The 26,269-nt window shown below is 51.1% G+C and overlaps 9 protein-coding genes and 1 non-coding gene across 10 annotated transcripts; 6 read left to right on the forward strand and 4 right to left on the reverse strand.

Moving 5' to 3' along the window:
• Positions 1-223: 223 nt before the first annotated feature.
• On the forward strand, positions 224-2,121 carry BO87DRAFT_358022 (putative phthalate transporter; the record flags this gene model as incomplete). The annotated part of the gene is made up of 9 exons (XM_025621442.1): positions 224-447; positions 516-555; positions 604-732; positions 794-863; positions 927-974; positions 1,021-1,166; positions 1,213-1,430; positions 1,480-1,941; positions 1,998-2,121. Exons 1-9 carry the CDS (start codon positions 230-232, stop codon positions 2,119-2,121), a joined length of 1,455 nt encoding a protein of 484 aa, XP_025480373.1. The 5' UTR covers positions 224-229.
• Positions 2,122-3,001: 880 nt separating this feature from the next.
• On the forward strand, positions 3,002-6,584 carry BO87DRAFT_333728 (glycine decarboxylase subunit P). The gene is made up of 2 exons (XM_025620425.1): positions 3,002-6,332; positions 6,384-6,584. The coding sequence occupies exons 1-2, from the start codon at positions 3,206-3,208 to the stop codon at positions 6,437-6,439; spliced, it is 3,183 nt and encodes a 1,060-aa protein (XP_025480374.1). The 5' UTR covers positions 3,002-3,205; the 3' UTR covers positions 6,440-6,584.
• A 225-nt stretch (positions 6,585-6,809) lies between these two features.
• Positions 6,810-10,405, forward strand: BO87DRAFT_406438 (chlorohydrolase family protein; the record flags this gene model as incomplete). Its single annotated transcript, XM_025626003.1, has 3 exons — positions 6,810-7,329; positions 7,399-8,609; positions 10,391-10,405. Exons 1-3 carry the CDS (start codon positions 7,032-7,034, stop codon positions 10,403-10,405), a joined length of 1,524 nt encoding a protein of 507 aa, XP_025480375.1. The 5' UTR covers positions 6,810-7,031.
• A 3,423-nt stretch (positions 10,406-13,828) lies between these two features.
• Positions 13,829-15,682, forward strand: BO87DRAFT_458704 (putative serine peptidase, family S28; the record flags this gene model as incomplete). Its single annotated transcript, XM_025628893.1, has 2 exons — positions 13,829-14,047; positions 14,102-15,682. The coding sequence occupies 2 exons, from the start codon at positions 13,829-13,831 to the stop codon at positions 15,569-15,571; spliced, it is 1,689 nt and encodes a 562-aa protein (XP_025480376.1). The 3' UTR covers positions 15,572-15,682.
• A 929-nt stretch (positions 15,683-16,611) lies between these two features.
• Positions 16,612-18,287, forward strand: BO87DRAFT_376205 (cytochrome P450). Its single transcript, XM_025623238.1, has 3 exons — positions 16,612-17,470; positions 17,526-17,792; positions 17,845-18,287. The coding sequence occupies exons 1-3, from the start codon at positions 16,828-16,830 to the stop codon at positions 18,003-18,005; spliced, it is 1,071 nt and encodes a 356-aa protein (XP_025480377.1). The 5' UTR covers positions 16,612-16,827; the 3' UTR covers positions 18,006-18,287.
• A 308-nt stretch (positions 18,288-18,595) lies between these two features.
• On the reverse strand, positions 18,596-18,668 carry BO87DRAFT_t136. Its single transcript has one exon. It is a non-coding gene; the product is annotated as a tRNA-Lys (tRNA).
• Positions 18,669-19,034: 366 nt separating this feature from the next.
• On the forward strand, positions 19,035-20,377 carry BO87DRAFT_45044 (RNA polymerase II mediator complex subunit MED27 domain-containing protein). The gene is made up of 3 exons (XM_025628416.1): positions 19,035-19,333; positions 19,386-20,042; positions 20,107-20,377. Exons 1-3 carry the CDS (start codon positions 19,142-19,144, stop codon positions 20,269-20,271), a joined length of 1,014 nt encoding a protein of 337 aa, XP_025480378.1. The 5' UTR covers positions 19,035-19,141; the 3' UTR covers positions 20,272-20,377.
• On the reverse strand, positions 20,378-21,295 carry BO87DRAFT_45045 (uncharacterized protein). The gene has a single exon (XM_025628417.1). The coding sequence runs from the start codon at positions 20,865-20,867 to the stop codon at positions 20,484-20,486; it is 384 nt and encodes a 127-aa protein (XP_025480379.1). The 5' UTR covers positions 20,868-21,295; the 3' UTR covers positions 20,378-20,483.
• A 664-nt stretch (positions 21,296-21,959) lies between these two features.
• On the reverse strand, positions 21,960-23,812 carry BO87DRAFT_376207 (uncharacterized protein). Its single transcript, XM_025623239.1, has 3 exons — positions 23,216-23,812; positions 22,533-23,130; positions 21,960-22,484 (listed from the first exon to the last, which is right to left on the reverse strand). Exons 1-3 carry the CDS (start codon positions 23,326-23,328, stop codon positions 22,347-22,349), a joined length of 849 nt encoding a protein of 282 aa, XP_025480380.1. The 5' UTR covers positions 23,329-23,812; the 3' UTR covers positions 21,960-22,346.
• A 518-nt stretch (positions 23,813-24,330) lies between these two features.
• BO87DRAFT_376209 (uncharacterized protein) lies at positions 24,331-25,737 on the reverse strand. The gene is made up of 3 exons (XM_025623240.1): positions 25,028-25,737; positions 24,839-24,943; positions 24,331-24,773 (listed from the first exon to the last, which is right to left on the reverse strand). The coding sequence occupies exons 1-3, from the start codon at positions 25,329-25,331 to the stop codon at positions 24,661-24,663; spliced, it is 522 nt and encodes a 173-aa protein (XP_025480381.1). The 5' UTR covers positions 25,332-25,737; the 3' UTR covers positions 24,331-24,660.
• Between the last annotated feature and the right edge of the window lie 532 nt (positions 25,738-26,269).

The following is a 26,269-nucleotide window of genomic DNA, read 5'->3' on the forward strand; positions in this document are numbered from 1 at the left end:
TCGTATTCCTGATGTTCGGTGACTACTGAGCAAATGCCGCATGCTATCAGCTGAGCTGGTGTGTAAGAAATGTGGCTTGCCACGCATCGCGGGGGCAAGCGCGGCGATTTGTGTTGCGTTGTTGGGAGAGTATTTATTGATATATGGTTGCATCCTGCTTCGAGTTTCTTTTGGTTCAATCTATCTGATATATTTCGGAATCCGTTTGTTATAGCTGAAGTGAGACACCATGTCGTCTAAGGACATTGAGAAACCACCCAGTGTCGAGAGAATCGAGGATATCGACAAGTCTGGGATTAATGATGTGGACTATGATGAGGAGTTTACGCCTGCAGAGCAGCGCAAGATCATTCATCGGGTTGATCGTCGGCTGGTGACTATGGCTGGGTTGGCGTATTGCATTTCGCTTATGGATAGGACAAATCTTAGTATGGCGGCGGTTGCTGGGTAAGTTTCTTGAATCTGGTTGATGAGTAAATTATGTTGTGTTGGATCGGACGTTAACTCGAGGCCAGTATGACGAAGGACTTGCAGCTTGGAGTTGGGACTCGCTATGTGAGTTCTACTCTGTCATTTGAGGATGCATATTCTGACGAGGTCTAGTCTGTCGTGATTCTCGTTTTCTTCATACCCTATGTGGTCTTTCAACCTCCGATGACGGTCATCATCCGGAAAGTAGGCCCGACTTTGTTTCTGGGAACGCTGGTCATATCGTGGGGAGCAATACTTGTTGTACGTTGACTCTGTTCTCTAAACCCCTGCGAAACTAGAAGCCTGACAGTTGCTGCTCTAGGGGATGGGATTCGTGAAGAATTGGAAGCAAATGGTCGCAATCCGTGTGCTCCTTGGTGCGTTGGAAGCAGGTGAGTGTGACTTGGTGTTACAATTCTTTGCCTTGTATAATTGGCTCAAATATCTTCTTGCAGGTTACTTCCCGGGCTGTGTGTACCTTCTTTCAAGTTGGTACGTCCGATGTAAGTTACGCAGACCAACATTCATGTAATTTGGCTGACAACACAGATGACATCCAAAAGCGATACTCGGTCTTTTACCTTATCGGTTGTGTGGCATCAGCACTAGCCGGTGTACTTGCCTTTGGTCTGATGCAGATGGGAGGTATTCAGGGCATATCAGGGTGGAGATGGATATTCATAATGGAGGGCGTGGTATGTTTTTAATCCGAACAAGGAGACATTGTGTTAATTTCCCTAGATTACGGGCGTTATCGGACTGTTGACCTTTGTCTTCATGGTTGACTTTCCCGAAAAGGCACACAAGTCCTGGAAGTTCCTGAATGAGAGGGAGAGTGCATTCATCGTCCGACGCATCAACCGAGACCGTGCCGATGGAAATGGAGAGCCTTTTACGTTCAAGCGATTCTTCAGCCCTGCGCTTGACCTGAATATATGGGGTTTCGCATTGATTTGCCTGTCAGTTCTCTTCACGCCATTATTCATATTAAGATCTGACAACAAGCAGATGCAGCACAACGGGGGCATACGCCATCGCGTACTTTCTCCCCATCATCCTCCAAGACGGAATGGGCTTCAGCACCGGCGCCGCACAGTGTCTAGTTGCACCTCCCTACGGCTTCGCGGGCATCGTGATGTATACAACAGCCTGGGTAAGCGATCGGTATCGTATACGGGGACCAATTGTGGCGTTTAACGCCGTAGTCGGCATCATCGGCCTTCCGTTGATGGGATTTGCCAAAGGCAATGCAGCGCGATACGTGGGAGTGTTCCTGGTAGTCGCGGGGGCAAATTCCAATATTCCCGCTGTCATGGCCTATCAAGCCAACAATATCCGGGGCCAGTGGACGCGCGCGTTCTGCAGCGCGACGCTGATTGGAGTTGGAGCCATTGGTGGCATCCTCAGTAGTCTGGTGTTTCAGTCGAAAGATGCGCCCGAATATAGACCGGGGATATGGACAACTATTGCGTGAGTATTCTTGATTTATACTGTGTGTTGGTTGCACTAAGCTAAGTGTGATACAGGTGCAACCTTGTTACGATGATCACAGTGGCTGCTCTGAGTGTGTGGTTCCGATATGCGAATAAGCAAGCCGATCGGGGAGAGCGTGTTATCGAGGGGTCCGCCGATTTCCGGTATACTATCTAGGACGGGAAAGTAGGGTTTTTATATTTGATTTTGTATTGTGTGGATTTGGGCTGGTATCTCTGTCGGATGGGATATGAAATTACTACCTAGTATTCCGTTAATGTTTGTGCCGTCAAATGCTGGAGATAGCCAATGATGTGGAGCGCAATGGAATTGCCCGTCGGGAAAGCAGCCGGGGTTCGTGTTCTAGATCGGGAGCTGCACGCTAGTACTATCTATATTCTTGCATAATTGCTGCATCGTGTAAGCAAGGATGTGCAATGTCCATAATTATCAGATGAGTAATTTTTTAGAGTACCAATGAACTGCTGAGACCAGTTGTACATACACAGTAACGTAAGTCAGAGACTGGAATAAAAGTTCATGTTGCAGCTGCAGCAGCGCACAGCTCGCAAGGGGGACTCTTACCGACGGGCCCAGCTCCACGGGGAAAGTCATGATTGCATCACCGGGGAACGCTATCGGAGGAGCTTCCATTGCGGAGGGAGGCTGTTCTTTTTCCTCATTCAACATTTCGTATACGTCAATTGGTGAGAAAATTAGCAGTGGGGCATCTGCTCAGTGAGATATATTTAGTCCGCCATAGATTATCTTTAAGAACTGGGTATAACGAAAGAAACTGTGCAAGAACTGATCAAACAGATAAATGCAGGCAAGCATTTCCCGCGGGAAAGTGAATCTTATCGCGGGCTTATCGCAAATGGCGGGGCTCCATCGCGAGGGACCGGAGCTGTATCTCGTCTTGTGATTGGCCCGGGACCAGCGTTATCGGCCGGACAGACAGTTTCCCGACACGAGTATCCGTGGCGCCCGCGGTCGAGGAGGATTAATTATTCTTGCTATCTGCTCCCCTCCAGTCTATTCTTTTTCTTTTTATCACTCATCGTCGCAATTAATTTCATCTTCTCTCCTCTCTCCTCCTCATCTCCCTTACCTCCTTCTACTCAACTGTGTTGCGCAATCTCATGTGCTGAAGTCTCGCGCAACCGGGTCTATACCTCCCCTTCCCTAGACTCCCCTCCTCCCCACTCACCTACCTACCGTCCGCCATTCTTGAAATCGTTGGACCAGTTTAATTGTAGGTATGGCTGCATCTTTGTGCGCTCTGCGCGGCACTCGCCAGCTGGCGCTGCGCTCTCGTTTGCGCGCTGCTCCCTCACCAATTGCGGTGCGGAGAGCTTCTCCCTTGATTCGTTCCCTTCACACCACCACACAACAGTCGCCCTCTGCACGACGGCCCGTCTACACCAGCTCCGTCGCGGATCATGGCGTGCCTCATCCCCCGGATCTTTTCCAACCCCTCGATACTTTCCCCAGACGTCATATTGGCCCCAATCCCGATGCCGCCAAGGAGATGCTTGCCACCCTGGATCCTCCGGTGGCGTCGCTGGATGAGTTCGTCAAGCAAGTGCTGCCGGCGGACATCCTGTCCAAGAAGGACCTAAAGGTGTCTGCTCCGCACTCCACCGCCAATCTTCCCCACAGCAGCGTGCACGGTGGTCTGGGAGAGACGGATATGCTGAAGCTCTTGGATACCTACCGCAAGCAAATCGATGTTTCGGGCAAGACATATCTCGGAACGGGCTACTACCCGACCATTGTGCCCCCGGTCGTCCTCCGTAACGTCCTGGAGAACCCGGCATGGTACACCAGCTACACTCCCTACCAGCCGGAGATCAGTCAGGGTCGTCTCGAGTCCCTTCTGAACTTCCAGACGCTGACTGCCGATCTCACTGGTCTGCCCTTCGCCAATGCCTCGGTTTTGGATGAAGGTACTGCGGCCGCTGAGGCCATGACCATGTCCTTGGCCACCCTGCCCATGTCGAAGCAGAAGAAGGCCGGCAAGGCTTACGTGGTGTCTCACCTCTGCCACCCTCAGACCATTGCGGTGATGCGCTCCCGGGCAGAGGGCTTCGGCATCAATCTGGTGGTTGGCGATATTCTGGCGGATGACTTTAAGCTGGTCAAGGAGCAGGGTGACAAACTGATTGGTGTTTTGGCTCAGTACCCCGACACCGAAGGTGGTATCTACGACTTCCAGTCTCTGAGTGACACGATCCACGGCAACGGTGGTACCTTCAGTGTTGCTACTGACCTTCTGGCTTTGACTCTGCTCAAGGCACCTGGCGAGTTCGGTGCCGACATTGCGTTTGGAAGCGCCCAGAGACTGGGTGTCCCCATGGGATACGGTGGTCCTCATGCTGCCTTCTTTGCCTGCGCGGACAAGTACAAGCGTAAGGTCCCCGGTCGTGTGGTGGGTGTCTCCAAGGACCGTCTGGGCAACCGTGCCCTGAGATTGGCCCTGCAGACTCGTGAACAGCACATCCGCCGTGAGAAGGCCACTAGCAACATTTGCACAGCTCAAGCCCTCCTTGCCAACATGACCGCCATGTATGCTGTCTACCACGGACCTGCTGGCTTGAAGGCTATCGCCCAGCGCATCATGTCGATGACCACTACTCTGCAGGCGAAGCTCGCCGGCTTGGGTTACAACGTCCCGATCAAGTCGAACAGCGCTGATGGTGGCGCTCTCTTTGACACGGTTGTTGTCGAGCTGTCCGGTGCCCAAGAAACCGATACCATCATTGCGGCTGCTCGTGAGCAGTCCATGTTCCTCCGCCGGCTGAGCGACACCAAGGTCGGAATCTCTCTGGACGAGACTGTCGGCCGTGAGGAGGTGAAGTCTATCCTCAAGGTGTTTGCCGCCCACGCCTCCAAGGCCGAGGTTGGCTTGGAAGAGGATCTGGCTGTTGCTCCTGTTCCCGCCAGCCTGGAGCGTACCTCTGCCTACCTGACCCACCCCGTGTTCAACACCCACCACTCCGAAACGGAAATGCTGCGTTATATCCGTCACCTCGAGTCCAAGGATTTGTCCCTGGCCCACTCCATGATCCCTCTTGGATCCTGCACCATGAAGCTCAACGCAACCACGGAGATGATTCCGGTCTCGTGGCCTGAATTCTCTCAGATGCACCCGTTCCTGCCGGCTGATGTAGCCAAGGGATACACCCAGATGATCGATGACCTCGAGCAGCAGCTCGCAGACATCACCGGCATGGCCGAAGTCACCGTGCAGCCCAACTCCGGTGCGCAGGGTGAGTTCGCTGGTCTGCGTGTTATCAAGAAGTACCAGGAGGCCCACGAAGGCGACAAGCGCAACATCTGCCTGATCCCCGTCTCGGCTCACGGTACCAACCCTGCCAGTGCTGCCATGGCTGGTATGCGCGTGGTGACTATCAAGTGCGACACCAAGACCGGTAACCTGGACCTGGAAGACTTGAAGGCCAAGTGTGAGAAGCACAAGGATGAGCTGGCAGCCGTGATGATCACCTACCCAAGCACCTTTGGTGTGTATGAGCCCGGCATCAAGCAGGCCTGTGAGATCGTCCACCAGCACGGCGGCCAGGTCTACATGGACGGTGCCAACATGAACGCCCAGATCGGTCTGTGCTCTCCTGGCGAGATTGGTGCCGATGTGTGCCACTTGAACCTGCACAAGACCTTCTGTATCCCCCACGGTGGCGGTGGTCCTGGTGTCGGTCCCATTGGTGTGGCCGAGCACCTGCGGCCCTACCTTCCCTCTCACCCGGGCAGCGAGTACCTTCAGTCCAAGCGGTCCGAGTCGTCCTCGCCCCCGATCAGCGCTGCTCCCTGGGGTAGCGCTAGCATCCTGCCCATCACCTTCAACTACATCAACATGATGGGATCCAAGGGTCTTACACACGCAACAAAGATCACACTGCTCAACGCCAACTACATCCTGGCCCGTCTCAAGGACCACTACCCTATCCTATACACCAACGAGAACGGCCGCTGTGCCCACGAGTTCATCCTCGATGTGCGCAAGTTCAAGGACACTTGTGGCGTTGAGGCTATTGATATCGCCAAGCGTCTGCAGGACTACGGCTTCCACGCCCCGACCATGTCGTGGCCCGTGGCCAACACGCTGATGATCGAGCCCACCGAGTCGGAGAACAAGGCGGAGCTTGACCGGTTCTGCGATGCCCTCATCTCCATCCGGGAGGAGATCGCCGCCGTCGAGAGCGGCGCCCAGCCCCAGGAGGGCAATGTGCTGAAGATGGCACCGCACACCCAGCGTGACCTGTTGTCCAGCGAGTGGAACCGGCCATACACCCGCGAGACGGCGGCTTACCCGTTGCCGTACCTGGTGGAGAAGAAGTTCTGGCCTTCGGTGACGCGTGTAGATGATGGTAAGTACCTATCCCACTGTTTTCATGAAGACTTGTGCTAATAATTTGCAGCATACGGTGACCAGAACCTCTTCTGTACCTGCGGACCGGTGGAGGATAGCGAGTAGATAGTCTATGATACCCATGTGTACGATTGCGTTTGATACCATATTTTCAACATTCTGGATTGGGCATTGCATATTGATACGACTTGCATGACCAGCGATTCAACATTGTCATGATAGACAAGGATGGCGTTTTAGAAATAATAATAAAAATACGAATGTTCCATCAATCAATCATTTATTCCAGTTGCAAACAAGCCAAACATAAGATTTCCATCCCAGATAGGCAATCCGTATCTTATCGTCACACTAGCCGCTTTCAGGATCGGAGCCGGCCGAGCAGCCCCGGAACCGGACGCGACGGGCCTCACTATAAGACAGCCATCTGCTGGGCTGTTGCACTTTGTCGATTTTCTGTTCCGGAGTTTTGGACGGCTGCAGTTCTAAATCGCCATCGCATAGCGGATTGATCTCAATCCAGTACTTTGAATTGAGCCGAAGTGCGTGCAGCACCTGCATCACCCCGCGTCAACTTTCCACTACCCGCGACGCAGATTGGCACATTCCCCACACAAGCTCCTAGCTAGCAGCTGTCAGCAACGAACCTACCTACATACAACACTCTTTCCTGCATTTACTGCATTAGCACAGCAACATGTCTCCCCAATATACCCTCTTCGTGGGAACCTTCATCCAGCTCCCCCGCTTCAAGTCTGACGAGGGCCACAAGCTCGCCATCACCCGCGGCGCGCTCTGGGTGTCCACTGCTGACGGCACAATCGAGGGATTCGACTGGTCCATTGCCAATGACAGGGACCTGAAGAGATTCCTTCGTCACAAGGGGTGGACTGTCGTGGATGACAAAATTGGCCATAAGGGCAAGCACGGAGTGAAAGTGACATTATTCGTTGCGCGCGAGGAGGAGAATGAGTTCTTCTTCCCTGGGTTCATCGGCAAGTCCCCCTACCCTACACATCCCAACTCACCAGCATACACCACTAATACAGAGGAACATCGAATAGACACACACATCCACGCCCCCCAGTACCCCAACGCCGGCCTCTTCGGCGACGCCGGCCTCCTCCACTGGCTCCTAAACTACACATTCCCCATCGAATCCTCCTTCGGCAGCACCAATTTCCCCTCCATCCCTCCCCCCAACGCCTACCGCGTCTACAACCAAGTCATCGCCCGCACCCTCGCAAACGGCACCACCTGCGCCTCCTACTTCGCTACCATCCACGTCCCCGCCACCAACCTCCTCGCCTCCCTCTGCCTCGCCCGCGGCCAACGCGCCCTCATCGGCCGTGTCTGCATGGACCGTCCCGAACAATGCCCCGATTATCTTCGCGACGAATCCCCCGACATCGCCATCGACAAGACCCAAGACAGTATCGACCACATCCACAAGATCGACCCTGAGGGTGCCCTCATCAAACCCATCGTAACCCCGCGGTTCGCTCCCTCATGTACCCCGCGCTCGCTGGGGAAGTTATCCAAGCTCGCGGCGAGCTACTCGCCCCCGCTACATATCCAGACGCATCTCGCTGAGAACCTGGATGAGCTGAAACTCGTGCACGATCTCTATCCAGAAGCAAGGGATTACACCTCCGTGTATAATTACTTCAAATTGCTCACCCCGCGGACTATCCTCGCGCACTGCGTACATCTCTCTGATGACGAGCGCACCATGATCGCCGATAATGAGGCGAAGCTCTCCCACTGCCCCGCGTCTAACTCGGCCCTCGGCTCGGGGATCTGCGAAGTCCGGAAGGCCATCGACTCCGGCATTACGGTGGGACTAGGAACCGACGTAAGCGGCGGATACAGTCCCAGCATACTAGAAACGGTTCGCCAGGCGTGCCTAGTATCAAGGTTACTTCCTCATATGTCTGGAACTTCTGAGGGACAAAATAAGGACAATGATGGAGTACCGAAAGAAGTCCTCTCCATTGAAGAAGCACTCTACCTCGCCACACGCGGCGGAGCAGCGGTGGTCGACATGGCGGACCAAATCGGCGGGTTCGATCAGGGGATGGTGTGGGATGCGCAGATGGTGAAGCTGGGGAAGTTTAATCCTGCGGGGAGGTGGGGAAAGACCGGTGGGGTGGAGACTGCGGTGGATGTGTTTGATGAGGGGCAGGAGTGGAAGGAGAAGGTGCATAAGTGGGTGTGGAACGGGGATAGTCGGAATGTGAGGATGGTGTGGGTTGGAGGGAAACTGGTGCATCGGGTTTGGGAGGAGGGAGAGGATAGGAGGGAGGGTGGGGGATGGATGAGGTGGGTGATTGGGGCGGTTGGTGTTGGTGTTGTTGGGTGGGCGGTTGTTAGGAGGTTGGGGGGTGGTAGATGATCAGTATAGTGGATTTTGGATTGGCGTTAATACATGACTATATTATAGATGAAAGAGTGGGTGTATCATTTGTCGGTTACTAGACTAGAGGTTATAATGATATTCCGATATAGTACTACTATCAACACTACATCAACCTATACTATCAAGGACCCCTATCCCCATAGTAAATACCATCCTCACTGAAACAGCTCCACACAATCAAAGATCTAGTAAAACACTCATCAGCCAAACGCACCATCTCATCTCATCTCATCACACATCAGGGGGGAAACTTACAAAATTCGGGCTCAAAAACTCATCCCCCGAACTTCCCGAGATAACACTAATCGTGATCTACACTCATCAGCACACATCACCCCCACAACTTCACTCACAACATAATATATCTAAGTAATAGGGTAAGGTAAGGTAAGGTAGCAAACATACCGTATTCTCCCCCTCGACAATCGTCCCCTCCGGAACCGAAACATCATACACCTCGCCGTAGCCTCTATACGCGCCACGAGTCACGCCACGGGAGTTCAGGTTCGTAGGTGCGGATGGTGCGGAGCCTTCGTAGTCATTGATCTGGATATACATCTTAGTTGTGCTGAACATGAAGTACTAGGATAGGGGTGGGGAGGGGTTACCGTAGCTTGAGGACGTCCACCCGCGAACGACAGCGTAGTTCCGATACGCAGCGTCGCTGCACCGGTTTGGTCGGATGTCGCGGTGAATTTGATGGTTACTAGGTTGTTGACGGCCTTGAAGACGGCCATGGGGAAGTCAGTTAGCGAGGAGCTGCCGACGGTGTAGGTTAGGGGACCCCAGTCGGACATTCTGGAGTCTGAGGGGTGCATGCGGAGTTGGTTTTCTGCGTTGCGGAAGCCGGTTGGTCTGTTTCATTAATTAGTATATCAGATGTGTAAGAGATGTATGTGGTAGATGCGGGTTACTTACTGTCCATCCCAGTCGCCAATCTTGAAGATGGTCGTTCCTGTTTTGACGGAGCCGGAAATGTTCTTGGTTGTGCTCGAGCCGGCGCTGACGGTCACTTCGATGGTGGCGACGACGTACTCGCCTTGGTAGTAGACCATGGTGTATGTTCCTGGTTTCATGGCGGGGGAGGTGAAGCTGCCGGAGGAGGATGTGTAGGTCCAGTATTGGGCGTCGTCGTTGTACCTGTCCGGTTAGCTGGGGTGGGTTGATATGTTGGGTGAGAGGGCGTACCAGTGAATGACCCAGTCGAAGCTGGAGTCAGCGCCTGACGCGGTTCCGGATACGGTTCCCCTGTCTGCTTCGGCGACGTAGCCTTCGATGTCGAGGTCTGCGAAGAAGGACGTGTCGATGTCGGTGCTGGGGGTGCCGCTGCGGCTGAAGTACATCGAGTACGGTCCGTGGAGACCCATGCGGTAGGACTCGGTTTGAACGTGGCCCGAGTTCTGTTTTGTCAGTAGCTGCGGATGTGGGTTTGAAGTATGAGACGTACCATGTACCAATAGAGAGAGTTGTAGTCGCCTCCGTTGTTGGAGTTGATGTCCCTGCAGCTGTGAGTATCTTCCTTGCGATATAGAGTATGCGCTTACCTGTGGAATGGACCGCCGGAAGAGGTTTCGTATTGGTTGAGGATCATGCAGACGCGGTGCTCGTCGCCCGCGATACCTTGACTCAATCAGCAGGAACCGTGTAGATAGTTCAACATCTCTTACAGTGTCTTTGATCGTCAATGAAACGCTGGCTGGAGTAGAACTTGCTACGGGTTTCCCCATCGACGAGAAACTGCCGTGCAATTAGCAACGTCTGCAGAGGTAGTCAAAAGACATACCACGTCAGATCCTTCAATGGCCTCCCCACCGGCAGTATTCGACACATCGCCGAACGGCTCCTCATTGGGGAGTTCGTCCGGGTTGAGTCGAGCAATGAATCGCAACTCACCGATAGATGGCTCTGGCGGTTGTTAGATATAATTTCGATGGACTAGCGACAAACTCACCCTCCGTAATGTAGGTGGCCATATGAATAATTGGATCACCATCATGGACAACCATATACTGGGTCAATGTGTCCGTTTCACAGGTCACCTTGATGTAGTCGCCTGCCGTGATCAGCTTGTCACTTTATATTCCCGGGTAGGTCCAACTTACCACTCTTGGTAGCAGACACTGTGGCAGTTCCAAGACCAGAACCAATATGGCTACCCTTGCCGGAGTACTGCAGCTCTGTGCCATAATGCACGATGGAAGTAATATCGCAACTTCCGCGGTCCACAGTAAACACCAGCGAGTTGGGGGAATTGGCATTTATGACATAGGAATCATCGTTCGTCGTTATGCCAAAGTCTGCATTGACGACTCCAGCTGCAAGCGAGAAAAGCGACAGCAACGACGTTCTGGACAACATCTTGGCGTTTGACAGTGTCAGACCAAGGTACATTTCTTGTTATTTGCGAGCTGACACCTTAAATAAATGATTCCAGCAGGAGCACTGCCGAACCCTGAGTACCGATGGAGCCAGAGCCGTCAAGCTAGCGACTCCTCATGCACAACCCCTGGTCTAAAGTCTTGGACAACGAATAGCTTCCACCAATGGCTGACTTGGCTCTTTCTGCAGCTGACAATATATCAGAATTTTATGATAAAATTTCGAATTTGAATGCCATGCATATTCCGGGTGACCAATTTAACATCCTTCCTTATGATCTTAGTTTCTTTCGGCATACTACGCAAAGAGAGAAGCTTCATGTCAAGACTCCGATTGACTTTGAAGGCACAGTGAGTGCTCATGATGGTGTCGATCATTTACCCAAATAATCACATTAGAGGGCGTCGGACCCCATCTATGTCTTGGCCAGACTCTTCAGTGGTGGACGGACTCGTTTCTTGGCTGGCGGACGGAGGGAGCTCCGCGCGATATCACCTGGTGTGACTATTTAGCATAAGCGCCAATCCACGAGTCAGAAGTGTCGTTTTCATGTTGGGTCTCGCGTTATATGAGCTCTCTCCTCATTTTAATCTATTCTTCGTCAAATATAGACGACAACATGGAAATCATCCGCACGTGGAAAAGGTCCTTATGCCCTTTGGATGTGTACTCGCTCCGCTAAATGCCAAGAGCTCAAGCTGATGCTGAAACGCACCACATGATGTCCGAGACAGCACCAGTGGACCGTACCTCGTCTCGAGCAACGCCGATCTTTTTAAGCGACATTTGCAGGATGTCTGGTAGTGTTTATGCTATCGTGTTCTCAACGTCTTTGTCCAGCAACGACTGTTTTGTGTAGAAACCAATCTGGTTGTGGGTTGTGTCTGCTTGGAATATATATACTACTTAGATGTCAAGCCATAGTGTTCGGACAAACTGGCAATGAAGTAGCTTAGTCTTCTGGATTAAACACGGATTATTCCAGATAATTCTATGACTGGATTTCGGAGCGCCGTCAAATAGACTTGCCAACGATGAAATACAGTCTGCCTATGAACGACCTTGGTGAGATGCATAACACGTCGATAATATAACCTTAACTTGGGCTGCACAGGCTTATAGCTGCAAGGATGGAATTGACGCAAGGGCCATGAATGCTTTTGCTAATGTGTGATGATCTAGGAACCCAATTAGTTAGACTTTGGAGATACTGGAGATAGGATTGAATGACATTTAGTCACAGCTTCATCGTAGCAAAGGTCTTACAAGAGATCCCACGGTTCCTGAAGCTGCAGTCTTCAGTAGGTCCTCCGAGATCCCCAATGATGGAGACAATCGGCCCACCTGTCAAAATAGATACAAGAGCATGGGTCGGGAAATGCCGACGGCATGAGTGTTTCCGAACGCAAGAGAGGAGGAATGCAAGGGAATGCAAAACAAACACCGAACCGAGCCAGACTCGCCGCCCGAAACTAGACCATCATTCCGTCCACTCTCGGCATTCTTCTTCACATTTCCCCTAGATCTCGGCAGAACTGCTGCATGGGGGTATACTTTTGACCCCAAGTTGCTGATACGAAGCTGCAGTACGATTGATCGCATTTGATCGTACCTATCTATACTCATGATGAGAGTCCTTGCAAGACATGAGTTCGAGGGTGTAGGCATGCTGGTGGCTCATACAAGCCAAACTTTCAGTTGCAGTGTCCAGGGATATCTTTACGGCAAGATCTTCTGTTAATTTTCTGCCAGTCTCTGGGCCCTGACTGACTCTTAAATCTTCTTCTATTATTCCCGTCGACGCTACTCGAATGCTGCTGAGATAGCGAAACTGGCGAATCTGAGAATACCGTGCACACAGATTGATTCAATTACGTTCAAGTTCATAACACCTACTCAAGCCCCTGTATTTGTCTCAGTCAACTATTACGCTTCATTTCGGCAAATCCTCTTGGCTTCACAGCCCCTTGCTTCGGTATGCAGCGCAATCCTCGTGGCGAAGGCGAGACAAAAACTGGGAGCAGTAACCCTAGATATTGAACTACTGCAGAGTCAATCAGCTTCTTCTAATAAAACGAAGCACAGCCTGGGACCGCGGAGACAAAAGGTGAATGGTGGCGATAAATATGGCGCACGCATCAATACCGAATGGAGGCTGGGTCCGGACCCTGCAGACGCATTCCCAACCATCCTGCGCTACACAGAGGATCGACAGGGCATCTTCGGCAAGCGGAAGGAACCCCGCAAAAGCTACGTATTGCCATTGCTCAGGAACCCACTAATTAAGACACAGACATGTGGCTTTTGCTGCCCGTGCGCCCCGAAGCCACAGCCCGACGGAGGCATCAACCCTGATGCGTCTGTTGATTGTTATGGTCTTGTCCAACATAACAGGGATTTCTGGCCGCACACGATGCCCAGCAGCCCACCATATCTCGGCTGAGCATGTTGACATGTGTTGAAATCAGTTTCCGTAGGCAGACGTCTATTAGAAGTGAATTTACTGTATGACAGAGACATTCGTGACCGAAACCGTCTCATTCACTGTCTACCATTGTAGTTATGTTTTGTACATAAGACACAAAAGGAATGCCTTCAATCATGAAAAGACGAGAATTTAGGAATTTGTGTGTAACTACTGTCTTCCTTTGCTCCGAACCCTCTACCCTTGTATACACTGTCCCTTGAAGGCCCCTATGCCTTCATACGCCACCACAATAGCAGCCATCGGGGCTTTCCTGCTCTCGCGGCCCGTTATGGGCTCGGGGCAGAAAAAGACCCCCTTTGGATGGGGTACTCAGTCGCTTGCTCACTTTGGTGTTGAACCAGAGCTGGGGAGGCACAATGAGCAGAACCTCAATACTCTCGTTTCACATTCAGCGATGGCCATTGCGTTGGAGACTGAATATGTCACCGTATGAAAAGCACCAGCCTGGCTCTTTGTTCCTATCACTGATCATGCTACTCAGATTCCTCTTGACCATGATAACGCATCGGCTGGCACTTATCAAAATCGATTCTGGGTCAGCGATGAATTCTATGAGCCAGGCAGTCCGATATTTGTATATGATACAGGGGAGGCGGATGGCGCATCGATAGCCTCGGCCTACCTAACTTCCACTCTTTCCTTCTTCCGAGAATTCTTGATAGAGTTCAACGCCATGGGAATCGCTTGGGAGCACAGATACTATGGAAACTCGACTCCGGCTCCCATATCCTATGAATCTCCACCAGAGACCTACCAGTACCTCACCACCAAGCAGGCGCTGGCGGATCTCCCGTACTTTGCTAGTAACTTCAGCCGCGAGAAGTATCCGGACGTGGACCTGACGCCGCAGGGCACACCGTGGGTCATGGTTGGCGGCTCGTACGCTGGCATCCGTGCTGCATTAACTCGCAACGAGTACCCAGAGACCATCTTCGCAGCCTATTCCTCATCGGCTCCGGTGGAAGCACGGGTCAATATGAGTGTGTACTACGACCAGGTCTACCGCGGCATGGTTGCCGATGGATGGACCAACTGCTCGGCAGATATTCACGCTGCTCTGGAATATATTGACGATCAACTATCGGACGACGATACAGCTACCTCAATCAAACAACTCTTCTTCGGACCTGGCGCCGAAGCCAACTCCAACGGTGATTTCACTGGAGCGCTAACCGCCATCTACAGCTACTTCCAGAGCTATGGTATGGCGGGAGGGATTGGAGGTCTAGGCGCTTTCTGCGAGTATCTTGAAGTTGACCCCAAGACGAACGGGACTACCGGGCCGGATGGTCTTGCCCCTACGTATGGCGGCCAGTATGTCGCTGAACGATGGGCAGCATGGCCCACCTTCCTGGAGCTGGTCAATCTGAATATGGGGACCAACTGCGGACCTCAGAACGCTTCTCAGCCAATTGACTGTGATTTCTCCAAGCCATACGGCGATCCCGCGACCATCACTTGGACTTGGCAATACTGCAGCGAATGGGGATTCTTCCAAGCGAACAACGAAGGGCCACACTCGTTGGCCTCGCGATACCAGTCGGTGGAATACCAGCAAGAAGTATGTAACCGACAGTTTCCCCATGCGGTGGAGAAAGGACTGTTGCCTCCGTCACCGCGGGCGGATGAGGTCAACCAAGAGTTTGGGGGATGGACGATCCGGCCGTCCAATGTTTACTTCAGCGGAGGAGAATTCGATCCGTGGCGGTCATTATCCATTCTGTCTACGGACGATATCGCACCTCAAGAGGTGGAGTTTACGAGCGCGATCCCAGCATGCGGGGTGCAGACAGACGAAGACACGGTGTTTGGATACGTCATGAAGGACTCGGAACATTGCTTTGACTTTCAGGCCACGCCGACCGTGGGTAAATTGTCACGCGGCATCTTCACATCCGCCCTGTTGCAATGGCTTGAATGTTTTGGACAAAATTCCAGTCAAACCAGGTGATTTAGGGGGGAGGGGGGGAGGGGTAAAGGTTTCTGGGTTTTGCTGGAGCCTGGAGCCTGAAGCCTGGATAAAGAAAAGATGACGAGGGTTGACAATGGAGTGGATCCTGAGATGCTACATAGTACTTTAGAAAAAGTACACGCGAGCAACATCGATGCAAGAGAAGCCTCGGAGGTTTTAGATCAGCGTTGGAATTAGCGTCATGTCCAAAATCCTGCGACGCAACAGCCGCTTTTCCCTTTTGGGAGATGCTTGCGATGTTTCCGAGTGCCGAAAGCATCTGGAATCGGAAATGACCCCTCGCAAGGTTGGCTTTTCCAATCATCGCCAGCCCATTGCCGCTTCTGACTGTGTTGCATCGCTGGAACCATCCATCCCTTCCCGTCTCCCTGTCTTCGTCTACTTACTGACTCTGTGGCTATGGAGGCGGGGGGTTCCCCATTCCTTCATTTCACATGGGGCCTCACGACCGAGGAGTTTGGAACCAACCCTTCTTGGCCAAGTGAATCCAAGTCTGGATCTCTCCTTGCGGGGTGAACTAGGGCAAAGTATATAAGGTCTGTGGTCGGAACCGGACTGCCCCTGTCGATTATCATACCTCTTTGTACATAACATTCACTCTAAAGTTATTTATCTCTCATCTCACATTCCTCAAATCACCCCTTTCCACTTCTCTATCTACTATCTAGATTTCCTCCCCGCACTACTAGACTACCCGCAGTTGCGTCATGTTGGCTCCTGCGATTGTCTTTCTAGGTGCCATCTACTTGACCTTTCGCATCCTGGGCTCCCTCCACCAGGCTTACCACCATCGCAAGAAGTCCAGAGCTCTCGGCTGCCAGCCCCCTAATTCCGTCGATACCGGTATCCTCGGTATCACTGGCTTCTATCGCATTGCAAAGGCGGCCAGGGAGAAACGATGGGTTGAATTCATTGCCGATCACTACCAGACGAGTGGACCGACCTTCCGTCAGCAGGCCTTGGGAGGACTCATGGTCACCAACACCGTTGAGCCAGAGAACATCAAGGCACTGTTGGCTACTCAGTTCCAGGATTTTGGTCTCGGGACCCGGCATCGCGAGTTCTACCCGTTGCTGGGAAATGGTATCTTCACCTTAGATGGGCCGGGCTGGTCTCATGCGCGTGGCATGCTGAGGCCGCAGTTCACTCGCGATCAGGTCTGATAATTCTACTAATCTACCATCAATGAGAACTGGCTGACGAATGTGAGCGGTTAGGTTGCTGATCTCGACCTTATGGATGGCCACATCACCAAGATGATGGACTTGATTCCCAAGGATGGGTCAACTTTCGACATCCAGCGCCTCTTCTTCCTCTTGACCATGGACTCGGCTACACATTTCTTGTTTGGTGAATCCGTCGGATCAATGCGCACATCCACTGAGTCGAGTCTGCTGGAGAAGTCCACCGTTGGAAACGCCCAAGGGTTCGCGGAGGCATTCAACCGAGCCCAAGAATACCTGGTTTCGAGATCCAGAGCCATGGCATTCTATTGGCTCGTTAACCCCAAGGAGTTCCGTGAAGCGAATCAGCTTGTGCACGAGGTGGTTGACCACTACGTGCGCCTGGCTCTCGAGGCAAAGCGTCACCCCGAAAAGAAAGAGTCGGGCAGGTACATCTTCGCAGAAGCCTTAGCGGAGGATACCGATGACCCGAGAGTGATCCGTGACAACATGCTCAACATCCTCCTGGCTGGCCGCGACACCACTGCCAGTCTGCTCAGCTCGGCCTTTTTCTACCTAGCACGTCATCCTAATGTCTGGACCAGACTTCGCCAGACCATCGTCGACGAGTTTGGAGACGCTAAACACCCCAACGGAAAGATCACGCATGCTAGGCTGAAGGATACGCCATACTTGCGCTATTTCTTGAACGAAGGTGAGCAATACCCTCCTCCCCCGCCGCACCCTATAATATCTCCTAACAAGACCAGTCCTCCGTCTCCTCCCGCCTGTTCCTCTAAACTTCCGTGTCGCTGCCAAAGATACTTCCTTGCCATTGGGTGGTGGGCCCGACGGGAAGGCCCCGGTCTACGTGCGCAAGGGAGAGCTTGTGTCGTACAGCGTATATGCAATGCACCGTCGCACCGACTTATACGGCCCGGATGCCCATGCTTTCCGACCCGAGCGATGGGAAGAGAACAGCAAGCGGGGTTGGGAGTACCTTCCATTCAACGGCGGGCCACGCATTTGTCTTGGACGTAAGTTTCCCTACATATATGCCACAGTCACATCACTAACAGTCTCTTCCAGAGCAATACGCCCTCACTGAAGCCAGCTACACCATGGTCAAACTACTACAGCGGTACAACAGAATTGAGAATGCCGACCCTGATATGGTGGAGCCGATCATCAATTCCAGTCTCACGCTGTCGCATGACCGTGGTGTCCATATTCGGTTATTTTCTTCGTGATTTTCAGCACTGCTGGGATTTTAACCACGCCATTAATTGTTCAAGCCGCCGGATGGCTACGAATTCTTTGCATTATGATGAGCTACACTTTTCATGCCCCGGGGCATTCCCAGAAATGACTACATATACTAGCCTGGATAATTTAATATGATGAGATTTTACACTACTTAGTTTGAATCGTGATGGCATCCTCAACCGCTATATCCAGTTGATCGGTGACACTGTGGTGCAGACGGCAAAGCAACGTTGATACACAAGAACTATATTTCTCGTATACTTGAGTATCATAGCTCGTCAGAATATAGCAGTTATATTAATATGCTATGATCATAGACCAGTAATCAACTCGTAGTAATCTTGTTCTTATAAATTGAAATGCATGGCGACAACTCCAGAATCAATTCATTGGCTAGTACTCACATTGGAAAGTAGTACTAGTCAGAAAGGAACGACGACTTCTTGTAATGGATAAGTTTGTGATGGTAGCGGGATTTGAATCCGTGACTACCGAATAGAATCCTCCCCCAAAGATCCACTCACTCATCTTTCTTACCACTTCACCACCACAAAGCAAAAAAAGCAAAAAAGAAAGCCCAACGCGGGGCTCGAACCCGCAGCCTTGAGATTAAGAGTCTCACGCTCTACCGATTGAGCTAGCCGGGCTGGTTCGGTAAAAACTGAGGTATAGTTATGCATTATATTCTTGCTTATTCCTGACGGCGTACGCGCATGTTAATTCCAGCCACAGAAACCTGTGGCTATGCAATATGTGGCTTATCCATATGCGTGCTGAGTCAGCCAAATTTCGGCGGCGCAATTCCCTCCACCGAGATTCAACCTATCGCCATTGTTGACGTTGTCTCCAGTTCCATACCTGCTGCGTCAAGTGGACTCTTGAATTGTGAGATCCTTAGAAGTTGATCAAATACACGACCCATAAAGAGACGTATTTCACTCTTGCTCCTACGTGCATTCATAGTCCAGCTTGTCAATTACCTAACCTGGACTGGATACACGTGCTCGCCTATCAGCTGACGATTGCTGAAACTTCCCTTCATCTCATAAATTGCGCTGGATTTCCGCATCTGGCTTTATTTTAAATTACTATAGCCATCCTATCCCCACTGACAGTGACAATGGCATCTGCTCCCAACCCCGGTCAAACACTTCTTAGAATGCCAGTGGTTGTGCCTGCAATGGTCCCTCCCTCGAATGGCGCTGAAGCCTCTACCGGGGCGGCTAGTAACACTGATACCAGTCCTGATGCCTGGGACTCTGAAACGCAGCTTGTTTCCTCGCTCGCGAAGCTTCAGAAGATGGAAGCAATGGTGAGTATTACTCCTTCCAGTCAAGCTCAACACCGATTAACACTTCTGATAGATCCACCAACTACGGACTCTACTTCCCGAGCGCCTTCTGGAACCCCTGGCACCCATTGTCAATCCCAAGGCCGCTGCGGGAAGATCCGTCCCCAAGTCCCCGCAAATGTTGTACGAGCAGCTCGCTCAAGCAGCGCGCGCGGGTGTCTCCGAGCTGCAAGAGTTTCAGTCGATGTGGAGAAGTCCCGAGATGAAAGCCGTCTGGGATCGCGTCGACGCGCAAATTAAAGAAAACGGCGGCGTGATGCTGCAGCCCACGGGGAAGTGGGAACGAGATTACGATACCATTCTCGCGGATCTCCGTGAGGAGGAGCAGGCTCAGAATGAGCAGCAGCAGAAAGCTAATGAGGAGATGGAGCGATCGAAGATCCAGGCTACTGAGGGTGGATGGAGAGCGATTGTTGACGGCTTTGCTCAGAAGAATGTGCCTGGTGTGCGGGTCTTGGCTAGTCAGAGTGAAGCGGCTGTTACTGTTGTGCTTGTTAAAGCTGGAATTGTGTTCAGGGTCGAGGCTATTGCTGGTCAGGATGGGAATGGGGTTCCTGATTGGCGGGTCTTTACTAGGACGCCGGGGGGACAGACGCCATCGAAGGTCGAGACCGCTGTGGCGCAGTGCTTGAATGCGAGGCCGCGACAGTGGGATTTGCTTTATTTACTTGTAGGCCTACCTTCTACGTTGCTGAATGGTATATGTGGACAAAACACTGACTTCTTTATGTTAGGACATGATATCGTCCTATTCGACTATCAAACAGACACCCTGCGCAAAATGCGCCAAGATGACCGACAGCACTGCAACCCTTCCCACCATTCGGAAGCCATCTTCTACTCCCCAAGAACAGGGGAGTCAAACCTGGGAAGCCTATCATCAAGGCTGTGCCGAATGAAGGTCTAGCAAAGGAAACATCACAGGAAATATAACTATCGATGGAATGTTCTATTCCAACAATTGAAAAACGCCTCAACATCTCATATATTATATATCAGACCGTCGAACCGAGACTCATCACCCGCCTCAGTGGCATATCGCGGGTGTCACCAGTGCATGTTCCTCGGAACATTCAACACAAGGAAAAACAAAGGTGCATTGGCATCACACCTACTCCTCCTCATCCAACCTTGCCGGGAAAAAGCTGGCCACTTTCCCCTCAACAAGTGGCTCGAGAACCCTGTGGCCGGGACGACGACGAGAGCCGTGCTCGTCCTTGGCAGCTTTCATGACCGTAACCCCCGAGGTCCCTTCCACTAACAACAGCCACCACCACGGTGGACTATCCTTGCGTCTGACCAGGACTAGGTCTTCTTCCTCATACTTAGAGGATGACGATGGTGACGATGATGACGGTCGCTGCCATCGTGCTGATGTCGAGGAGCCAAAGAATGGTATTGCTGTGTTTTCCTCTCGCTGTTTGCCTTTGTTTCTCGGCCTTCTCTTCCTGTGACTGCTGGTAGCGTTGTAGTTGGGGTTCCAGAAACTTGACATTTTGTTTGCTTTATGACTGATCTGGTCTTGGTCCTCTGAAATAGTCGATGAGGAATCGGTGTCACTTGAGTGACTAGCAAGAGAGAGGATTGAGTCAAGTCAAGGATCACAACAACAACTTGAGACTCAAAATTGAGAATCAGATGTACTTACCAATGACGCGAAAATCGACATCAAAAACGAGAAAAGCAGATCCTATTTATGCTCAGCAGTCCATGCAGATCTATCTGAGTGCTTGAATTTTGCTCATCCATTAATGTGGTTATCTCCTATATCTTATATTCCTTAATAATTGCACCTGCATGTATCTCGTATTCCTGTACCTCGTGAAACCTTGTTTGTGAGATATCAACTAAGTTCAATTGGTGGGTGTAACTGTACTGTATACCAAAATCAAAAATAGTAGCATAGTACTACCGTTGGTGTTGGTGTTACTCACTAGTTAGCTGACGATGAGCAAACGGGGAGATCCGTATCATATCTTATCTCACTACCCATTGATTCGATCAATCAATCTTTCGAATCTTTCAAGTTGGGCAATACGTACGTACATTTTGATGTGGTAGTTAGTACGAGATACGATGTTGTAGTGAGATACATGCGTACATAGGGATACTACTCTAGTAAATTGAATGCACGTAGTAATAAGCTTTGGGCTCGGATAGCGGGATATTCCATATAGTATATACATGTATATATCTCTCTCAGAGTCCTCTTATTCGATTACCATGATTAGTATATCCTTAGGGAATAATATTCTAGGGGTATTGTTACTTACACTTCGTTGTGTAGTACAGAGGACGGATATATATTATCTTCATTAGGGGTATTGATGAGATACTCCGGTTACGTGGTTGTGGTTTCGGGGTATTCCGTTTTACTACTATTCATACTGTGTATTTTTTTTCGGATTATTCTCTTCTTCGTGTTAAGGCATCAAAGTTGGGTGTCATGTTGGTTATGGTGATTGTGGATTGTTCCACTATTTCAATAATAGTATGGATACTCGGTGCCGTGATGGGAAGTGCATAGAGAAAGTTTAGTACCAAATTATCTTTCGGAAGAGTTGCAGTATGTATTTACTAGTTCTAGTTTACTGCTGTAGTAGGTATATATTAATCTGAGGAAGTATCCGATACAGTCCAGATGAGTATGTATACATACATCCATGCCATAATTGCAGAGAACATTAAATATAGACAGGCCAAGTGGAGATACAATCAACATGTCATAATCACCGCATGCACACACTATTACACTGATATCCCGCTATTGTTGCGCTTCAAAGGAGTGAACAAAGGTCAATAATATAGAGGAACTTCCCAGCCATTAGTCAAATCAGAAATGGAAACTCGCAAACGCCAGTCCAACCCAGCTGATAGATTGCTATCATCATAACTTAAAACGAAAATCGCTTTGCTCAATGCAACATTCTAATGCATAAAAATGTTTATTTTCGTCGTCATCCGGAGATTACACTCATGTGGAGAAGAGACCGAAGCCACCGGCGAACCAGGTGAAGGACAGGACGGTGATGGCGAACATGCCAAAGGTGAATTTCATCCCTAAGCGTTCGAGTTCGGAGAAAGCGCCGCTGCAGGTAGCGCAGACAAATCCTGTCGGAGTTAGCAGACTGATTAAGATATACAGAGGTGATCACATACCATTGAGCGGAGTGTACGGCTGCGAAATGTACATTCCGAAGATGTAGCTGCTAGCAGCGCTGAGATAACCGGCACTGGCCGTCTCAGTGATGGCCTTGCTGGCATCCCACACAATCAATGTGTACGACGCAGTCAACAGCGGGACAGTCGCGTTGGCCTGGTACTTCTTGGTGTCCCAGACCACCTCTCCGGTGGGCGACATGGTCATGTTGGACGAGATGGTGTAGGTGGCGCTGTTCAAACTGCAAGAAGCGACAACATTGACAGCCGTTGGGCTGATGGTCAAAGAGGTGTAGTTCCATTTCAGGGTCACATAATCGCCGATCTTATAGTAGGTTGTGGCACCAAGGGTGGGAATAAGCATGGAGATACCACCGGCACCGGCAGCGGGGTTGATAGAAACACTCGTTGTGCTGTTCGAAGAAGAGCCAGAGGACTTGCCGCTAGCAGTGCCTGTTCCGGTAGCTGACTTGGTATTGGTGCCGGTGGCCGTGGCCGTGGTGTCGCTTCCTGTTGCGGCGGCGGTCTTGGTCGCTGCCTCGGTCTTCGATGCACTCTCGGTGGTAGCGGCGGCTCCAGTGGTTGCGCTCTCAGCTGCGGTAGTATCTTCGCGGGTCAGCAACACATACACGAATCACGATGAAAGTAGGACAAAGGTGAAGGGGTGTAAATGTCATAAGATAGGACTGACCAGCTCGTCGCAACAATTCGCCATGCGGCGGCCATGGCCAGGCGGAAGTTACCGTCCCCAGAACCAAGAGGAGGCACAGAACAAACAGACGAGACATGGAACGCATCTTGAAAAGTCCGATTGTAGTGTTGCGCAGTTGTGTTGACTGAAAGGCAGAGGGGTCCGTTGACTCCCTTGGCAAAATTCAGGGTCCGATCGACGTGGACCCTTTCCCGTATATGGCGGCAGAAGCGACAGGGGTATTTGTAACTGCGATGAACTGACGAGCAACAGATGAAGCTATACCAGGATGGCGAAGATGAACCGTCGAGCACGATAAGCGATGATCAAATCCAGCGATGAAGCGATACGGGCTGCAGAAGAGGTGTTTTTTCAGGCCAGCGGGACTGAAACATGCAGATCATCCGATAGATTCTCGGCAGGGTCCAACGAGGGTCGGGGGGGAAGAGAGATGTAAACAAAGCGAACGACAAAAGACCGATCTGATTCCAGCGAACCTGGGGGTGGCAGATAGATGAAAAGATACGACCGATCAAGCGATAGCGAAGGTCAGAAGAGACAAACGACAGACGAGCGAAGCATTGTCCGACCCGAGGGGGGAAGAAAGAAAGACGAGGGCGAGAGACTAAAAGACCAGACGAGCAGCCATTGAAGGCGCGCCTTGCCCGATTGGGCCAGGGAGTGAGACACCCGGCTATTTTTGGCGGTCCGCCTGAGGCATCCACTGCATCTGACCCGGTCGGGGATCATGATTTATGCCCTGACCAGCAACTTTGTTTCACCTAGAATAGTCCCTTTGCCTCCCTCGTCGCAGGTATAAAGTTCTGGCGAAAGAATCATCCCGTGTCTGTCCTTCTCTGACTATATCGGCTATCCATCTCGCCTCATTTTCTAGGTGCAATTTCATTCCCATACAGTCAGTCATAATCATGGTTTTGTTGTAGAAATCAGTCTTTGGTGTCCCCGCAAACCTGCGACACTAACCGGATCCCGGCAGCCACTATTGCCAATTATTGGCCGCTACGATAAGCGAGGAGCGGATGAGAAGTACATCAATCTACTTTACTTTTACTGTGGGTTTGCAGCTATCACTCCTGTCAATCATGGAGATTAGAGATAGTAGTAGTATAAATGCATATATTTACGTGAGAATATATCTAAACCAGATATTCCTGACTATGCAACATGCCACGCTTCGCGTATAGATAGATCACCTTCCTCCCCAATCATCAAAACTCATTCTCACTCATCATTAAGTATATTAACATTAGTAAGGGTCGATCGTTTAACAGGCGTATTGTTACAGTGTGCATTCTCTTTCAGGCTGGGAGAGGCGCATATCCTCCCAGATCCTTCGGTCTCATGATTCATCAGTCACGCCACACTCGTCATAGAGCCCCTGTTTAAGGCACTGTGGCGAGGTCTAGACGTCGTGTCTTTAGGAAGTGTATTCGGGCGTCAGGTCGACAGTGCTGCAGGAGGACGGAATAGTGGGCTCCTCATAGCGGTAGATGTAGAAGAGCTGGGGTGCGTTGTGGTACCAGTCGCACACTACATAGCTGCAGTTAGTTGCACGTTCTGACAGTTTGTATGGTTATAAGTTCAAAGTCACTCACCTAGCCAGCCTCCAAAGCCATCCTGTGCCGACCACTCCAGACCGGTAGAACCAATGGAGAAGTCATCATCGCCGTATCCAACATTGATCTGAACGGACTCCCATGCTGCCAAAAAAGTTAGTTTCCCGAAACTTCCATGTGGCAAGAGAAAACAAAACACGGATCAGGGGAAGGAACAGGAAGTCTAACCTGCATAGTTGTTCTGGACGCCCATCTTGAATCCCCAGGGGAAAGAAGTGCCCAGGTCGAACTGGGTGTGGGTGCCGTTCAGGAAGGCCGGGCTGGCCGTTCCGACGTCCGAGGTGAGCACGGCATCGTTAAATCCCGCACCGGTGTGGTAGGCATAGACATAGAGGTTGTTGTGGTCGTCATTGGTAGCGCCCGAGGTCTTAAGGTAGAAGGATTGGGTGGAGTTGCTGGACTGGCGGGGGTACAGCACCGGGCCAGCAGTCACAGTAGACGCCAACAGGGCAAGAGAGGCAAGGAACTTCATTGTGGATGGTGTGGGAGAGAGATGGATGAGGAAGTTGGTAAATTAAAATAGAAAGAATACGGCTCGTGGTTCAATCCTGAAATAGAACAGTGGATGTATGGGAAAGGGAGGAGGATGGTGCGTGATAAATGAAGGCTGAAATGGAGGGGGATGGCCAGCGTCTTTATATCGGACAGCCACCACGATTCTTCCCCACAGCCGCAGTTGGGGGGGAACACGGGTGCACCGGCGCCGAAATGCCTACAGTTTACGGGAAAGTTGGAACGAGTGGATGAGGATCCAAGGATAGTGCAGGGGCAGGACAGACTACCGACTAGACTAGGGAAAAGTTTGCGCGAATCTGAGAATGGAAACTTGGGCGAATGCCGACAGGTGGAGGGGGCGGTTGGTGGTTGGTGGTTGGAGCTTGATTTTCCCTCAAGCTGAGGAATACTTTTGAGTTGGCAGAATGAGAGGCAGGCAAAGAGGCAGGAACAACTGGAGGCAAATCCTCTGCTCCACTGCACTTTCGGACTGGCCGCCCTGGTTGTCACAGTCCGATTGGCTGATCCCGTTCTTGGCTGTGCTGGTGGAGGGTCTTGAACCGGGCCAATCACAGCTGGGCGGCGAATTCAACAGAACGGCTTGATTGGGCAGGCATGGAATGAACGAGGATGGCGGGAGGAGACTGGAGTTATCCCCGCATACACAGCACTAAGTAAGTAAGTAGTACACTTCACATACTCAGTCTACAATAGTAGAGATAGAGAGATGGGAATAGTACTATTATTCCCTTTACCACCATACTATATCAAGTTAACAGCAAAAATTCCAACAGTGCTGATCTGACATGAGACAGACCAACTACTAAACTAATTATCTTTCTATTTTTATTCTACCCACCAACAAGACTAAATACTAATCTAATCCTACTCAAAACTTGTAAGCAGTCGATCTTA

The sequence above is a fragment of the Aspergillus neoniger genome (genome assembly GCF_003184625.1).
Source record: "Aspergillus neoniger CBS 115656 unplaced genomic scaffold BO87scaffold_14, whole genome shotgun sequence".
Lineage (NCBI taxonomy): Eukaryota > Fungi > Ascomycota > Eurotiomycetes > Eurotiales > Aspergillaceae > Aspergillus > Aspergillus neoniger.

What these genes read in the sequence shown, in the direction of transcription:
- BO87DRAFT_333728 (XM_025620425.1), top strand. Translation starts at nt 3,206, where the DNA reads ATGGCTGCATCTTTGTGCGCTCTGCGCGGCACTCGCCAGCTGGCGCTG. An exon ending in GGTGACGCGTGTAGATGATG is followed by an intron (nt 6,333 to 6,383) that starts GTAAGTACCTAT and finishes AATAATTTGCAG; the next exon opens with CATACGGTGACCAGAACCTC.
- BO87DRAFT_376205 (XM_025623238.1), top strand. Translation starts at nt 16,828, where the DNA reads ATGGATGGCCACATCACCAAGATGATGGACTTGATTCCCAAGGATGGG. An exon ending in GCGCTATTTCTTGAACGAAG is followed by an intron (nt 17,471 to 17,525) that starts GTGAGCAATACC and finishes TAACAAGACCAG; the next exon opens with TCCTCCGTCTCCTCCCGCCT. An exon ending in GCCACGCATTTGTCTTGGAC is followed by an intron (nt 17,793 to 17,844) that starts GTAAGTTTCCCT and finishes AGTCTCTTCCAG; the next exon opens with AGCAATACGCCCTCACTGAA.
- BO87DRAFT_45044 (XM_025628416.1), top strand. Translation starts at nt 19,142, where the DNA reads ATGGCATCTGCTCCCAACCCCGGTCAAACACTTCTTAGAATGCCAGTG. An exon ending in TTCAGAAGATGGAAGCAATG is followed by an intron (nt 19,334 to 19,385) that starts GTGAGTATTACT and finishes CACTTCTGATAG; the next exon opens with ATCCACCAACTACGGACTCT. An exon ending in GGGATTTGCTTTATTTACTT is followed by an intron (nt 20,043 to 20,106) that starts GTAGGCCTACCT and finishes TCTTTATGTTAG; the next exon opens with GACATGATATCGTCCTATTC.
- BO87DRAFT_45045 (XM_025628417.1), bottom strand. Translation starts at nt 20,867, where the DNA reads ATGTCAAGTTTCTGGAACCCCAACTACAACGCTACCAGCAGTCACAGG.
- BO87DRAFT_376207 (XM_025623239.1), bottom strand. Translation starts at nt 23,328, where the DNA reads ATGCGTTCCATGTCTCGTCTGTTTGTTCTGTGCCTCCTCTTGGTTCTG. An exon ending in TTGCGACGAGCTGGTCAGTC is followed by an intron (nt 23,131 to 23,215) that starts CTATCTTATGAC and finishes CGAAGATACTAC; the next exon opens with CGCAGCTGAGAGCGCAACCA. An exon ending in AGCCGTACACTCCGCTCAAT is followed by an intron (nt 22,485 to 22,532) that starts GGTATGTGATCA and finishes CTAACTCCGACA; the next exon opens with GGATTTGTCTGCGCTACCTG.
- BO87DRAFT_376209 (XM_025623240.1), bottom strand. Translation starts at nt 25,331, where the DNA reads ATGAAGTTCCTTGCCTCTCTTGCCCTGTTGGCGTCTACTGTGACTGCT. An exon ending in CGTCCAGAACAACTATGCAG is followed by an intron (nt 24,944 to 25,027) that starts GTTAGACTTCCT and finishes CTTTTTTGGCAG; the next exon opens with CATGGGAGTCCGTTCAGATC. An exon ending in TGGCTTTGGAGGCTGGCTAG is followed by an intron (nt 24,774 to 24,838) that starts GTGAGTGACTTT and finishes GCAGCTATGTAG; the next exon opens with TGTGCGACTGGTACCACAAC.